Source organism: Peromyscus eremicus, chromosome 10 (assembly GCF_949786415.1).
Source record: "Peromyscus eremicus chromosome 10, PerEre_H2_v1, whole genome shotgun sequence".
Taxonomy (NCBI): domain Eukaryota; kingdom Metazoa; phylum Chordata; class Mammalia; order Rodentia; family Cricetidae; genus Peromyscus; species Peromyscus eremicus.
Genome location: NC_081426.1, coordinates 64,142,735 through 64,158,077, shown reverse-complemented (window position 1 = coordinate 64,158,077; position 15,343 = coordinate 64,142,735). Strand labels below are relative to the sequence as shown.

The window sequence follows — 15,343 nt, the reverse complement described above, 5'->3', positions numbered from 1 at the left end:
CCAAAGCCTGCCATACAGCAGAATGGTTGAAGTGTTATCTAACAGCTAGCTTGCTTATGATTATTTAGTCTGTCATACCCCCAAATAAAATTGACATTTTATTCATTGGAAGCACATACGGCAATATATCTTTTGAGATCATTTCATTCCCTTGGCTTTTGAAGTATGAAATATTGCCTTCCCCCTCAAAATGAATTTTCATAGTGAATGTTGTCCTCCTGGTCAGAACAAAATGCCATAAGCAATCAACTAAACCACTATCAGTTACTATAAATATGGACACGCACATCACATCCTCTAGAAGATTACAGCTGTCAGGATGATGGTACAGAGGTCAGTGTAATTTTGCTAGGGAGCAATATTTAATAATTTGAGAACTTACTATCGTTTGCCTGTTTGTGAGCTTTCTATAAAAAGTGAAAATAAAAAATTCACCGACTGTTACATCAGTAGTGTTTCCAGAATGAATTAGATTGTTCACTTAAAACCTTGGCTGGGGTGTGGTATTCTAACATATGATTTAAGAGAGATTGTCTTAGATTATTCAAAGTGATTATATGATTCTATGGAAGTGACTACATTTTCCGTGGCTGACTAAATGTTTGTCAAGTGCTTAGTTTAAACCAGAATGGGTTATGCTGCTTGGGAGTGCACACCTGAAGTCCCAGCCCTCGGGAGGTGGAAGCAGGAGGTCGAGAGGCGAAGGTTCTCTTCAGCTATACAGTGAGTTCGAAGCTAACCGGGGCTGCTACATGAGGTCTCGAGTCGAGAAAACAAAACAAAACAAATAAAAAAAAATTCATCCTGGCAAGAATAAATGGTCTTCATTCTAAAATACATTATGAAACATAAATTCACAGTACTGTAATATAGTACTTAAATGACCCTAAAATATCAAGATTCTAGTTAAATAATAAGTTTTCATAAAAATTTTAATCTTATAATGGACAGAATACCACAGTGATAAAATAAACCAAGCTTTATTTCATTTTCAAAATATCATATCTACCATTGATAGCTCTGCTGTAAAAAGTCAGAAATGGATGAGAAATTAATTCATTTGGAGCTAAATTGATTGTTTCAGTAATAATAATTTACATGAGAAAATTTGCACTGAGTTTTCCAAAGTGACCCATGATGGACAAATTCCCCTTTGGCATGCTTGCATGCGCTCAGATGGGCTCTGTCCAGGGTGCTGGGAAGACACATCACTGATGATTTAGATAAAGAAGTCAGACTGCCAGGCCCCACGGGACTCTGGGTACATCATCCAGTTTATCCTCTGCTGTTAACCTCTCTTTTCATGTGCGCATAGGCCCATGAGGAAATAGAAACAGGGAAGTTGGGTTACATTCCACCTTTCCCATTGCTCTGACTTACTCTATGTCAAAACAGGGAAGTTGGGTTACATTCCACCTTTCCCATTGCTCTGACTTACTCTATGTCTCTTGCGTTTAAGGCACTCAGTGCTTGGGACTGCTTATCATGAATCCACAGCTCACATGGAAGTTTTAACAACACTATTGGGGGTTCCCTTCAAAACAACACTTACTTTAGTTGTGAAACATTTGACGTGCCAGGAATTAAACTGATTGTGTATTTCTTTAGCAATTTTGTATCTGGAAATGTGATTACCAAAGCACATAAATTATAGATGTGCTTTCAAAATCAATGTGTGAGAGAACTTAGCAAAGAGAATTTTGCTCCTAGTGGGCTCCTACTCTCATGATGAAATTTTTTGTTGTTGCAATTGCTAACGTAAACAAGCACTGCAAAGTTTGTTACTCTTCAGCATTTCAACAAATGCTTGGAAGGACTGTGCAAGCCTGAAAACATCACCAAAGAGCTGACTCACGGGAAAGAAGCCCTGGAGACATGGAAGGGATTAGCAGATTTGGCAGTTAGTATAGAAGCAATTCCTCATCTTACAGGTCGATAGCTTGTCAGTGATAAAAATATACAACAAATCCATATACATTGACACTAGTAACTGGATAAACCAAGTTTCAGCATAACACTTTCCATGAGCCAAACAGTGGGAAACAAACAGGCCTGAACAGAGAAGCAAACAGGAAAGACACGAAGAAAACAGCAACGTGCCGAGGACCATGTCCGGCCGTACCCATGGCCCTACCAGCCAGGGTCTGTGTTGAGGGCCACAGTTCCTGTTACCATTCAAGGCCATGAGTTTGCTCAGGGTCTGGGCAGCCACCTGAGGCCATATTAGAATCCAGGGACCATGCTGCTGCTGGGCCCATGATGATCTGAGCGGCCTGTGCTGCCACCGCGGGCCATGGTGACATCCAGGCCCAAGCTGCTGTGGCTGGCCATATCTGGGTTTGTGATCCTGCTGCAGCTAGGGTCTGTGTTGATGTCCGTTGTCTGTGTTAACACATGGGTCCATGTAAGCCACGTGTTGAACAATATGTTGAAGTACAAGGGCCAAGGGCCATGCTTCACTGGCCCTGCCCCTCACCGGCCCAGGAGAATCCCCCCCCAATCAGAGAGCTGACACCCCCTCCCTTGTTGGCCCTGGGATAATGGACCCTGATGATCCAGACATGGGAGAGCTGGCCCCACACCCTCATAGGAGAGCTGTCCCCCCCCCAAGTTGGGAAAGATGGTCCCAACCCTCACCACAGGTGTGAGAGAACTGGTTCTGCCACTCATCTGAGGCAGGTGGTTCCAGCATCCCAACTGACCAACTCAGCTACCACCCAGGAACAACACATCCAGGGTCTTTGAGTTGGCAATCCCCATCTACGACCTGCTAGCACATGTGAAGGGACTGGGGAACCATAGCTACAGGATCTCCATAAACTCAGGGCAAAAGCAGGATATCTGAGAGGAGTTTTGGTGAGGGTCCAGCATCGATGGTGTGCCAGAAGACAGAAGCCCTTGAACCAGAGCAACAACTCATTACACAATGAACATCTGCAAGTGAAGCTATTTGAACAAAAGCGTCTACCTCATGATACCTAGCAGCTCCCAGTGCCACTGAGATGGATGAAGAGGCCATGGAGGAGTGGGAAGGGTGGAGCAGCAAAGTGATTTTTTTGTTTGCTTGCTTGCTTTTTTGTTTGTTTTAGGTTTTTTGTTTACTATTCTTATTTTTTTTAATTTTTATTATTTATTTTTAAGTTTTCCTTTGGGAAGGAGATGGTATAAAGGTGAAGGGCAGATACAGAGGGACTGGGCAGTGAGTGGGATTGGGGGGCACGATATGAAGTTCCCAAAGAATCAATAAAAAGTTATGTTAAAAAAAGAAAACAGCAATGGGATTCAGTATTTGATTTTTAGATGTCAGGCTTTAACATTGACTGTGTAAGGCTGAAGTTTGCTTTCATTAGGTTTATGACCAGGCTGGGAGAGCTATTTATAAATGTGGTGGTACCTGTGCAGACAGTGTCTCTTCTCAGTGAGGCCATGAGATGAGAATATGGCTTAAGCAAATTCTTTGTGTCTAATGTAAAAATAAAATCTTGAATTACCCAAATATAGCCTAAAGCTCTCTGAAGTATCCTAACTCACCCATATCTGCTCTTAAGGAGTCTTTGCTTTTAGAACATACATTGGACACATACTTACTTCAAAAATGTTACTTTGTAGACAAAGTGATTTCTTCACAAATAATACTGTCTTCCACATGACAAATGCCACAACCTCCTTTCATTTTATTTCATCTCTTCTCCCCATCTTTTCCCCTAAGAGATGTTTGGTCGTACAAACTTTTCTAGTAAACGAAAATGTACAAAAGGAAGCATTAATGCTCACAGAATACTCATTTAGGGTTGGAGAATGCGGACAAACCGTAGATGACCAATGCCTCTTGTTTGTACTGTTCGTGAGCACGCACTGCAGAAGGCCTTATGCCCAGTGATCTCTTCCTGTGTTTGTTTTTATATTAGTCCCTCCCAAGAGTGCAAATTCTTCATTAGCTCCAAAGGTCTTCTTGCATCAGGCTCCTTTCTCTCATCCCTCACTAGCGTAGTGGTTTCTCCAACAATAGCAAAAAGTCAGACCTTCTGTGTTTGCTCTGGTCTCTGGTGGAATAAGAAGTTTGGGCTGTTGGACAGGAACTGGGGCACTTGGCCGATTTCAGGGTCCATTTTGAATCTCTAGAGGACATCACCTTCAGAACATTCTAGTTAAGGTTGGCTTCCTCTGCTAGCTGAAAACTCCAAATACCATGACCATGAGTTCCTTGAATCAATGTCTGGACCTCCGGATGAGTGGCCAATGAAAGACTCTCACTATTTATCTCTCATATATTTGGGTGATGAAACACTCTAAATCTAATTTTAGCTTAGTAAAATTTCTACTCTGGTGGAGCATTTTGATCCTTGTTTTGAATGACCATTTTTAACAGTGAGATTTTTTTTTTCTCATAGTGGATTCCAAGAATCCTAAGTTAATCATCCACGAGATTTCTCTGAATTCTTTGTTGTAGGTCTGATGAGAAATAACATTTTTAAAGAGTATCCTTATTTGGTCTCTGCTTTGCATTTTACATATCTTAAATTATATTTTCCTGGGAACTAGAGTTTTTTGTTCCTTAGATGAAGTGGTGTTACATTTGAATTAACCACACTTTGAGGGTCTACCACTGTTCTTGGAGAAATGAGAAGCATAAAAAAGGACAAGGGACCACTCATCTATAATCAGACAGGTGGATCTTGAATTTGAGGACAGCCTTGACTATAGAGCGAAACCTCAAAAACCAAAAATCACATAAGAGTTTAAAGTTATGAAATCCTTTTTTTCATACCCTCACAGGATGGTGAGGAGGATGGATCTTCTGGGCATCTGACTGCGGTAGAGTCTTGGCATATCTTAGCCGATATTCAGACACATTGCACTTAAATCAAATGAAATGTAGGAAGTGCAGTGTAAGTGCTTGCCCTTCAGGGGGAAATCGAAGTCCAAGTTATAAACTCACAGTCCTGATTTTTTCCCAAATTATTTCCGTTTTTCCATACTAGCTGATGAGGTTTCCAACCTTAGATCTCTGGCCACCAAAAAGCAATGGCTTTTGCACCTGGCTCTTAAACGAATTTTGTAGGTACTTAGCATACGAGGAGCCTCTTCTACGAAACATACAGATGGCCCCTCAGTTTGTAGGCTGAAATTACATTTTAAGATTGCACGCATTTGCATCTCTAGGTTTTGGCACATTTGCTTAAAAGCATAACTCGCTTCATAGATGAGCCTTGCATGCTGGCAAGTTGACTCAGGAAGCAAAAGGAACAACTCAGGAAAGATGCTAATGCATAGTTGTTTTTTTAATTTTTTTTATTATTTTTTTTTACTGTTTTCCATTTCCCGTATGTTGATTTGGATCTTTTGTTGGGAAAGCTGTTCTGTTTGACGTGCAGAATTGGGACTACTGGATGCTCCTACTTTCAAAATCACTTTATTCATAGTAATCACAGATGTCCAAACTCTTCAAGAAGACATCATGCCTTTATGCTAAGGTTTTTTTTTAAAAAAAATCTTATTTGGTTAAATTTCATCATCATTTCAACTGTGCATCTATCGTTAATAGCTTTTTCTTCTGTTTCCAGGTTGCAAAGAGAGAGATCTCTGGGAATGTCCATCCAATAAACAATGTCTGAAGCATACATTGATCTGTGATGGTTTTCCAGACTGCCCTGATAGCATGGATGAAAAAAACTGCTGTAAGTACCTTCATGAATTTGTTAACTGTTTTTTATTTTAAGTACCCACTGCCTCACTTTAAATATAAGCTAGAAATTTGGAAATACATATCAAAAGTTTTTAGTTTGCTGAGTTCTTTTGACTAAACTTATGTCTATCAAGGTATATAGAGAAATGTCTATAAAAATACATACACATATTATTCTAACAATATGGAGTGATTAAAAGTCTGCCCTGCATTCAAAACTGGAAGACATAAAATGTAACCATAAGATAAAACAATATGTCAATACTAAATCAAGGTAGAGAAGAATGGTTTGACTTGGGTTCATTACATATCTTTAACTGATGTGGCAGTTGGTTTCCTGTTAGTTAAACAGGATACCCAAGGGAATCAATTTAAGAAGTTAGGTTTATTTTGGTCCAGAGTTTGGGATGTTTCAAGCCATTAATTTGTAGGCCCATTGCTTTTGAACCTGTGGCAGGAATGCATATCATGGGGGAGGGGAGATAACAAAAATGCTATTAACATCCAGACTGTGTGTTAGAAGAGAGAAAGAAGATGCAGTAGTCCCTCTGTCTCCTTCAGGGACACACCTTCACTGGCTGCAAGATGTCCCTTGCATCTTCACATTTCTTAAGCAGTTCTTCAGCTTTCCAATAGCACCACAGACTTGAGCCTAAACCCTTAAGAAATGGGCTTCAAAGGACACTTAACCCAAACACAGCAGTTGAATAATAGGAAATATTCAGTAGTATGTGCACTGTTGTCTTGAGTTTTAGAAGTAAATATACATACGTAAAGAAAAACATCAGAAGATCATACAATGTTTACGCTTATCTTATGATGGTACGATTAAGTTTTGTGCTTTTGAAGTCTTTTATGTCTGAATGATATGCAGCCATTATCTTTAGAACTAGTTAAATTTTTCTTAAAGTATTTTACTTACAAGTAACAGAAAGCTCAACTCAAACTAAAAAAAATGAAGACATTTATTATTATGTGGATCATACATATCTTATATTATTACAGTAAAAGTCATGTAAAGTGAATTCATGAGACTATAATAAAAAGACATCATCTTGTCTATAACTCTTTTATTTTAGCCTGACCTCAGGTTGGATAGTTCAAAGCCAAGAGCACCTGGGTGGATGAGTTGCCTTGATCATATTCCATAGGAAGAAGAGGGGATGGTGCTCCTTGCCCTGGAATACCACTGAGAGATTCCTTGTGGGTCAACACTGGGCAGAGTCACAGCATATAGAAAGGGGCTTTTGTGTGGATTAGAAAAGACATTCTCTACAAACACTGAAAGCATAGCCCCAGGCAGGGATTAGAAGAAACTGTCTGCTCCAGTTTGGCCTAGGTCCAAGGCTAAGGCACATGGCCTAGCCCACAGAGTTTGGGTGGATGCTAATTCCCAATGCATAAATCATAAAACCATAGACCAAGGGTCTGTTATGGAATCACGTTTAATCCTGGACTAATAATTACTCTCAGATAAGAATAGTCAGAAAAATGCAATGCCGATGTTAAACTAATCAAGATCTTCCTCTGGGGGCTTGGGATGGCTGGTACAAGCCTGGACAAAATCAGGTTTCCTTTTCATGGACAAAGAGGGGAAATGGATGCTAAGTAGGCAATCAAGGAGATTTACTATAATTTTTAAAAATCCAAAAGAGATTTGTATGTGACTCAGAGAGTAATTTAATAGTAGGATTTCTAAAAAGCTATCTATCTGTGTGAAGAGAGCTTGCTCTCTTCCTGTAGTGTCTGCAGTCTGCTTTCTCAAACATTCTCATCTTCTTCCTTCTCGGTCCCCCTACCAGCATTTTGCCAGGATGACGAGCTGGAATGTGCCAACCATGAGTGTGTGCCACGTGACCTGTGGTGTGACGGAGGGGTCGATTGCTCAGACAGTTCAGATGAATGGGACTGTGGTAAGCTTCTGGTCGCCACCATCTGCCCTGCATTCATATGCCTGTCAGCCATTTAAGCTAAATGAATCCTAAATTACTTCATGGGTTTTACCCACCAAGTTCATCTATTTTGTTTTACTGTTAAAAAAAAATTGACAGTGGTGATTCATGGGTGTTATTTCTAAGTAACAAAAAAAAAATTCCCCCCAAGTTCCTTCTCTGTTTGAAATGTCTGTGTTATATGGATGACATTTTGCATTCAAATGTTTGGAAGCATGTCATTTTTAGACTTAGTTTTTATTCATCACTCAAATTCAATAGAGTTGAATCATCAGTCATTCTTGGATCATTTACATCCCCTGGAAGAGGGTATGGAAGTGGTCTCTTTGTAGGCTCTATGCCTTGCCCCTCATCCAGATGGAATTTCTAACTGTCAGGTTCCTGCCATCGCAGGACTTGAAGGCATCTCAGCTAATGTGGCAGTTTGTAATCTTGATTCTCTGATTAATTCCCTCCTTCCGCACACATCACTCCCCTCATTCACTCAGCTTCTACCTTAGTCTTTTGCATCCTCTGGCCAAGTCATGAGTTTCCTGTATGCTGTGACCAGGTACAAAGTGTTCCACAGATGAACTGCGACCGACCCAGTGCAGAGACTAGGGATCTGGGCATATGCCACATCAACCCGAAATTAGCACCATCCTCATGTACTTCCATTTTCAAATGCTGAAAAAAAAAATGCATGGAGTTTCAAAAAGCTCTTCTCAATTAGTTTTGCTAATCCCTGGGTAAGTTCAAGGCACCGAGGCTCTGCCTCTGGCCATCTTCTAATTCATAAAGGAAAGTCAAGAACTGCCTGTCTCTTTCATTAGAGGCTGCAGTGCTTTGAAAGCAGAGGACATACCTAATTCGCTTATTTTAGTCTCCTGTCACATTGAAGGAGCACATAACAGGTCAACCCCAAACAGTTCTTAACTAAAATAAATATGAATGAATGTATGCAATCAAAGCAAAGGTATATAAACTTAGGCTTCTCAGGAGAAGAAGTGTTCTTAATTAGGCTTTCTCGCATTTTTTCCCCTTCAGTGACCCTCTCTAAAAATGGGAACTCCTCCTCATTCCTGGCTGTTCACAGATCTGCAACAGAACACCACGTTTGTGCTGATGGCTGGCAGGAGACGTTGAGTCAGCTGGCCTGCAGGCAGATGGGTTTAGGGTAAGGTCAGTAGTTTGTAGCACTGATGAGTTTCTCAGAGGGCTCCGTGAACCTTAGCAGTAATATCTTCCTTATGAATGATGTAGGACTGGAAAATGAGAACCCCCCAAAGCCCTGGAAATGAATCGGCAGGAGGAACTTATTTAATTCTAGGCACCTGCTCTGTAGAGTGTGGACTGCAAATCTGTTATGATGAAGCCTCAAAAGTAAATGAAGTAATTGTATTTCAAGTACTTCTGAAATGAATACGTTCACTATTTATAACAGCGTTCAGATGGTCTCCTCTGTGGAACCTGGATGGAAAACTCTTTATTCCCCTCCCCCCCCCGAGGTTATTGGAAATTCCTTTTTAAGCAACACACACTTTCTTATTGTTTTAAAGACAAGTTGAGAAATAGAAGTCGAAGCTGCTGGTATTTCTATTTATCCTAAGTAACACAGGAAATATACATCAAGGAGTAATTCACCTGTTTTGCTATTTAGTGGAATGAAAAGACCCACACTGGTTTTTACATACCCAGTCTGAAATGGATGCTTTGAAATGTGGAGGCACACTCTTTTGTTAGGTGTTCTGTTACAGTTCCTTCAGCAAAAGAAAGCCATCATCTGCATCACCACAGAACATATATAGGGGGGTCTATGCATATGTATCTGTTTTATATATATCTGTTACTTATATGGCATTTTGATTTATTATGGTAATGATATATGTGAGATTTCAATGTAAATATAGGACTGAGAGAAATAGATAAGGGAATCTTGCAATTCTAAACTTAAAAGCCAGAGTTGTTGGCATGTCCCAGGATCCACTGAGCAATTGATAATTCTTTACAATAATGAGTCATTCAACTCAGCAACTAGCCATATGCTTTTGCTACCCTAGTTTGAAGATCGTATCACTCCTAACCTCTTGAGCCCTTTTCTTCTATTGTAAAGACCCACATCTTTGGAAATTTGAGTAACTGGTACTATTTACAATAAAAGAATTTTAATCTTTTCCAGCATTAGAAAAATTATAGCTATCATGATCCATTATTGTGTCCAAATGAAATGGGATATGATTTTGATTAGATAAATGAAAACCTCGTTGAAAGTGCTTATCTTGGGTCTCTAACCAAGACCTAAGGGTATTTCTTAATATGAAAATTCAATTACATAATGAGACTAACTCTACGGAGAGTTCCGAGGATAAGTCAGACCTGCGAAGACTTACAACCAGAGCAACAGCTTTGATGGGCCCCTTTCACATAACCATTGAACTGCAAACAGAAGAGACCTTGTTTGAAATGTCTCCCTTTATCTTTTTTTTTTTTTTGTATTTCTTGCATATCAGATTTTTATTGAGCTAAAATGCGGATAGCAAACTTGACTATTTCAGCTGAGTTTGGCATACTCAGTGTTTGTTGCACAACAGTCTCTATTACCTCCATCTAGCACATTCCTGTCACCACCCAAGAAAACTATGTGCCCAAGTAGTCACCCTCAGTTGCCCTCCAGATCCCATAAATCATTCATATACTTTCCATCTCTATGATTTTCATGATTATTCTAGATGTTTTAATAAGGAAACATATAGCATGTAGCATAGTTGCTACAGTATGTACCAACTCTTCGTTATTGTTCATAGCTAAATAATATTTCATTGAGTTGTTATACCACATTTACACTGCTCGGCCACACTTTCAGTGTTACGCCACATTCAATTATCCCTTCAAACATTTGGGTTGTTTCTGCTTTTTTTTTTTAGTGCACATAAGTGTTTTAAATAATTTCTTTAACCAGATATGATATTAAATACCTTGAATCCCAACACTCAAGAGGTAGAGACAAGAGGATTGCCTCCAGTTTGAAGTCATCCTGGTGTGAGCTTCAAGGGCAGTTAGATCCATAGAGGTACTCTGAAAACAAAGGTTGACTTTTTCCATTTTCCCTATTTTATTGATTCTGTTTTGTTTTGTTTTTATTTTTGCTTTCGAGACAGAGTTTCTCTGTGGACAGCCTTGGCTGTCCTGGAACTCACGCTATAGGCCAGGCTAGCCTTGAACTCAGAGATCCACCAGACTCTGCCTCTTGAATGCTGGGATTAAAGGCATGCATCACCACAGCCCAGCTATTTCTTCAACTCTGAAAGTAAAATGTTAATATTTTAGATAAAGCCCCAGTAGACGTATGGATGCTTTCATTTTTTATAACTGTATTTCACTGAGAGGCAGGGAGAATCTAAGGTAGTAATATGATTGAAAAGCCATGATTCTTGACTGAATTCATGGGTAAATGGTTAAATAGCATCAGGTCATTTAAGACCGGCTTTAGGTATACTTGTAAATTTATTTTAGGGCCTCATAGGCTGACAGAAATACAGAGAGGTGGAATACAGAGAGGGAGAGAATGAAGTTAGTGGGCAAGTGAGGTCACATTCCTGGTGTGAGGACGAGCTGATTGGAAAGCCTCTGCTTCCTAGGTCTCTGGAGACCAGCTGTGTTGTACAAATTCATACTTCTGCTCCTGATGCCTCAAACATGCTATAATAACCTTCATCTTTGAGACAAAGTCATTGATTGCAAAGTCTTTCTGACCATGATTGGTCTGCACTCCAGGTGGAAGGGGAAGGAGATTGTCTGTCCCTCTTCATTTTCAGAATGGAGTGGCCCCTGCACTGCCCAGCCTCTAGGTTTCAGGCCTACTCTGTATCAAAAAGTTGAACCTTAGAAAGCAACTCATAATTAGTTCTACTCACCTTCCATATTCTATTTTCATCTTGTGGAGCATTGCTTATGAGCACTGATCTAAACAGACATTGTGTAGAGCATCATCATTGGGCTTGATGGTGTAGTAGGAAAGACATTTGGGAGAACAACAAAGGACATACAGGTCAGCTTTGTTTTCATATTTGACAATGATACTGACTTAGAGCAGGGCTCATGGCATTCCTATTTAAAGTATATAAGAAGAAATAGTCATCTCCAATCTTTGCAAGGATTGAAAACAGCACTGTAATTTAGTATCCAGAACTAATTCACCCTTCCTCTAAGAAGGGTGTTCATTGACTTCAGCGGGTACATTTTAGAACTTGTTCATAAAACTCACTTCTAAGCCAAAGTATGTGTTTTCAGAGATTGTGCAGCAGTACTTCTGGTAGAGGCAGTTGATTAAAAAGATTTACATGGGCTTTTTTCAGACTCAGATTCTGCTATCCATTTCTTAGAGCAAAAATGGCAGACCCGTAATTGTTTGTCGAGTGAAAAGATTTAGTGTTTTTGTTGAACCTGAAGACTTACTCTCATCTGTAGCTTCTTCCAGAGTTCACCCCAGGCTGGAAGCACAGTGCTTTGCTGGTTAGAGAAAGGTATAAATCAAGCTCCTGAGTTCTTTTGACAGCATATGATTTCTACTTTACAGTATCAAAAACATATGCACATGTACTTAAAGAACAACACAGATCAGAACTTATTCTGCCCTGTAATCCTTTGCAAATGCAGGTTTGAGATATCTGGCATTTGAGGATAAGTTTAGGGGAATAGGACCTTCCATGTCTCCTGGCTCCATAAGCTCTGTCTCTACAGAATGTGAGCTCATTTGGAAAACGGATCTGTTTGACTGGCAGAATTACTTTATGGCGTTATCTGTAATTTGAACTTTTTGTCTTAATTTTTTAAAGTCAATCAAAAGAAAAAGAATCATCCTTTTGGAGAATGTTCCTATATTTTGGGCAAAACCGCAGTCAAAGATACCACTTATTATATTACCCAGCATTCTCTAGTATTTCCTGATAGGATAAATGCTGTCATTGCCTCCTGAGGTTTACTCCCTGGGAAAAAACTGTTTACTTCAGGATGGCTGCCTCACTCACATGAAACTTGAAAGCTCTGTGTTCACTGCAGTTGAAGATTCAGCCCAGGATGCTGCTCTCGTACATGTTAACCCTGGATAAGTAGCTCATGGTAGCCACAAGGTTTCAAAGATTGATACATAATTAGCTTATCATAAAATTTACCCTTTCCGTCTGTACTGTTGCAATGCTTTCCCTGTATTCACAAAGTTATGTCATCTATACTGTCTGATTCCGAAATGCTTTTATTAGCCCCAGCCCACTCTACCCCACCCCAAAAACACATGGCTATTCGAGGCCCATTTTCATTTATTCCTCCTCCAGCCCCTGATGACTACTAATCCATTTTCTGCATCTGTGGATTTTTCTACAGACCACATTTCCCATAGAAGAATCATATAATATCTGCTTTTGTTTTTTCACTTTTTCTGCTTAACATAGTGGTTTCCAGGTTCATCCATTTTGTTGATTTATGATGGTGCAATAAATAGTCTCCTGTAAGCTTTTACATGAGCATATATTTTCAAGTTTCTTGGGTAGTAAATACTTAGAACTAGAATCACTATAGCAAATGATAACTTACATTTAAAGAGCTGCCAAACTCTTCCAAAGGGGCTATATCATTTCATCCTCCCACCACCAAGGTATGAGTTATAATTCCTTCATATCCTTTTCAACTCTGATTGCTAAGTAATTTTTTGATAGTCAGCCTAGTGGGAATGTGAAAGTATTTTCACTGTGAAGTTGATTTGCGTTTCCATAATTGCTAATGATGTCCAACACGTTAAAAAAAATGTAGTCTTTCATACTGCCTTAGATTCCCAGAACAGATAGGATTCTTTATCCCTAAGGATCCATTCTTTTCATTTTGTGTGTGTGTTAATGTTTGCTTACATATATGTCTGTGTACCATGTGTATGCTTGGTGCCCATTGGAGTCAGAAGAAGGCATTGGGTCCCCTAGAAGTGGAGTTAATAGACAGTTATGAGCTACCATGAGAGTGTTGGAAATTGAATTAGGGTCCTCTGCAAAAGCAACAAGTGTTCTTAATCACTGAGCCATCTCTCCAGCCTAGATTTCTTTTTATAATTAATTATCTGAAAAAGTCATGCATGTGTATTTTGATCAGATTCATTCCTCATTACCTTTTTTTTGTGTGTGTTTATAGACTGGGGAAAATCCACCCTACATAACATAATCCAAGGGCTTTTTTACTTCTTAAAAATGCCACAGTACCAAGTAGATATTTGCATGTCTACACAGAAGCCACATGAAGCAAGTCCATGGAGTGCTATGACCTTCACATGGCAGCTTTGGAGCCTTTCTGGTAGTCTTGTGTTGTATGCATGGGGAGTTAATTTTTTGTACAACCCTAGAATGTTGGTGGTTAAATATCTAATTGAAAAGGAAATCTAGAGTTCAATGTGTGTGCTTGTAATGCTTCCTAGAATGTTGTATTTTGGCTAACAGAGAATAATTTTCCTGTTACCTATGGTACCCATAGGAAGAGAATTTTTTTTTAAGTTCTTCCATGAGACTACTTGGTATCATCTCTGAAAAACCAAAGCAAAGTATTCCTGGTGTTATGAGAACATATGATTATAGCCACTAATGGTAAGCTCTGCCAGGAATTTGGATATCTACTAGCAAACTGAATTTCAAAGTGTGTCAGTTGAGTCTGTGAATGATTTATGAAATTAAATGAAAATTTCCTAGTGAGGTAGAGAAAAATCTCCATTATTAACCGTAATGAACAAGACGGGATCTCAAGTTAATCAGATTTACTTTCTCTCATGTTGCATTTGGTTGTAAACAAGTCATTATTAAAATTAGATCCCCACCAGTGCTTATCAAATCAAAACCAGCTTCCGTGAGTTCTCCAGAGTCAAATACTGTCCAGATCTAGTCTTTACCCTTCTTGTCTTGACCCAAGTAATAACAGGACCTATTGTGAATCATGAAATTCAGGAGCAGGAATTTATCTTGGTCCACACAAATCTCCTAGGATATCAGAGTCCCAGGCCATTCCAATGGTTAGAGCATGAATGTGAAGGAGAACTGGGAAAATAAGAACATGGTACAACTTGAGTGACTTTCAACACTTGGCCCAAGAGGACTGAGTTGTTTCTACTGGGAGTTGTTACATAGCAGCATCCTTTTGAAATGGCACCTGACAACTCCCACTGTTGGCTTAACTTCTGATCTTAGGTCTTCTTCATGTTGTCTTTCAAAATTACCTCCAAGTGAGTAGTGATATACCTTCATTCCCAAACTATTTATCTTTTCTTACTTTGTTACAATCTGGATAGAAAGTTCAGTTTTTTTATTCTAGCATTTTATAAAATATCAACCCCTGTTATACTCTACCAATCTTCAAGCATCCCCTGCTTCTTCACTAAATATTAGACAACTCTGATCTGATTGCTGATGTTCTAACACTCTGAATTCCTTCCAACTAGGGCAGCTTCCTCCCGGAAGCTGTACTCAAGAGCAGAACTTAACTGTCTAATAGGAGCGCCCTGTCTTATCAGATGCTGCTTTCTTTCTTCCTTTGCGGCTTTTGGAATGGTAGAAAATGCTTTTAAATGCATAGACAACTTGATTCAAGTTAGAAATGTAAACCAAATAAAGAATCTAGGTCTTTCTGCTGGAATTCTGATCACTAGACTTTCACCTCAACTCCTCACCCTGTCATCGTTCATGTCTCAGCTCCTCCCTGG

General features: G+C 39.4%; 1 protein-coding gene across 3 annotated transcripts in view; it reads left to right on the top strand.

Annotated features, from left to right (window-relative positions):
• The window catches only part of Corin (corin, serine peptidase), a 202,088-nt gene that overhangs the window by 161,760 nt on the left and 24,985 nt on the right, over nt 1–15,343 (top strand). For all 3 annotated transcript variants that reach the window (XM_059275966.1, XM_059275965.1, XM_059275964.1), the window contains 3 exons: nt 5,565–5,678; nt 7,489–7,599; nt 8,665–8,794. In XM_059275966.1, the coding sequence (XP_059131949.1) occupies nt 5,565–5,678; nt 7,489–7,599; nt 8,665–8,794 (355 nt within the window). The remainder of the gene's footprint in view (nt 1–5,564; nt 5,679–7,488; nt 7,600–8,664; nt 8,795–15,343) is intronic.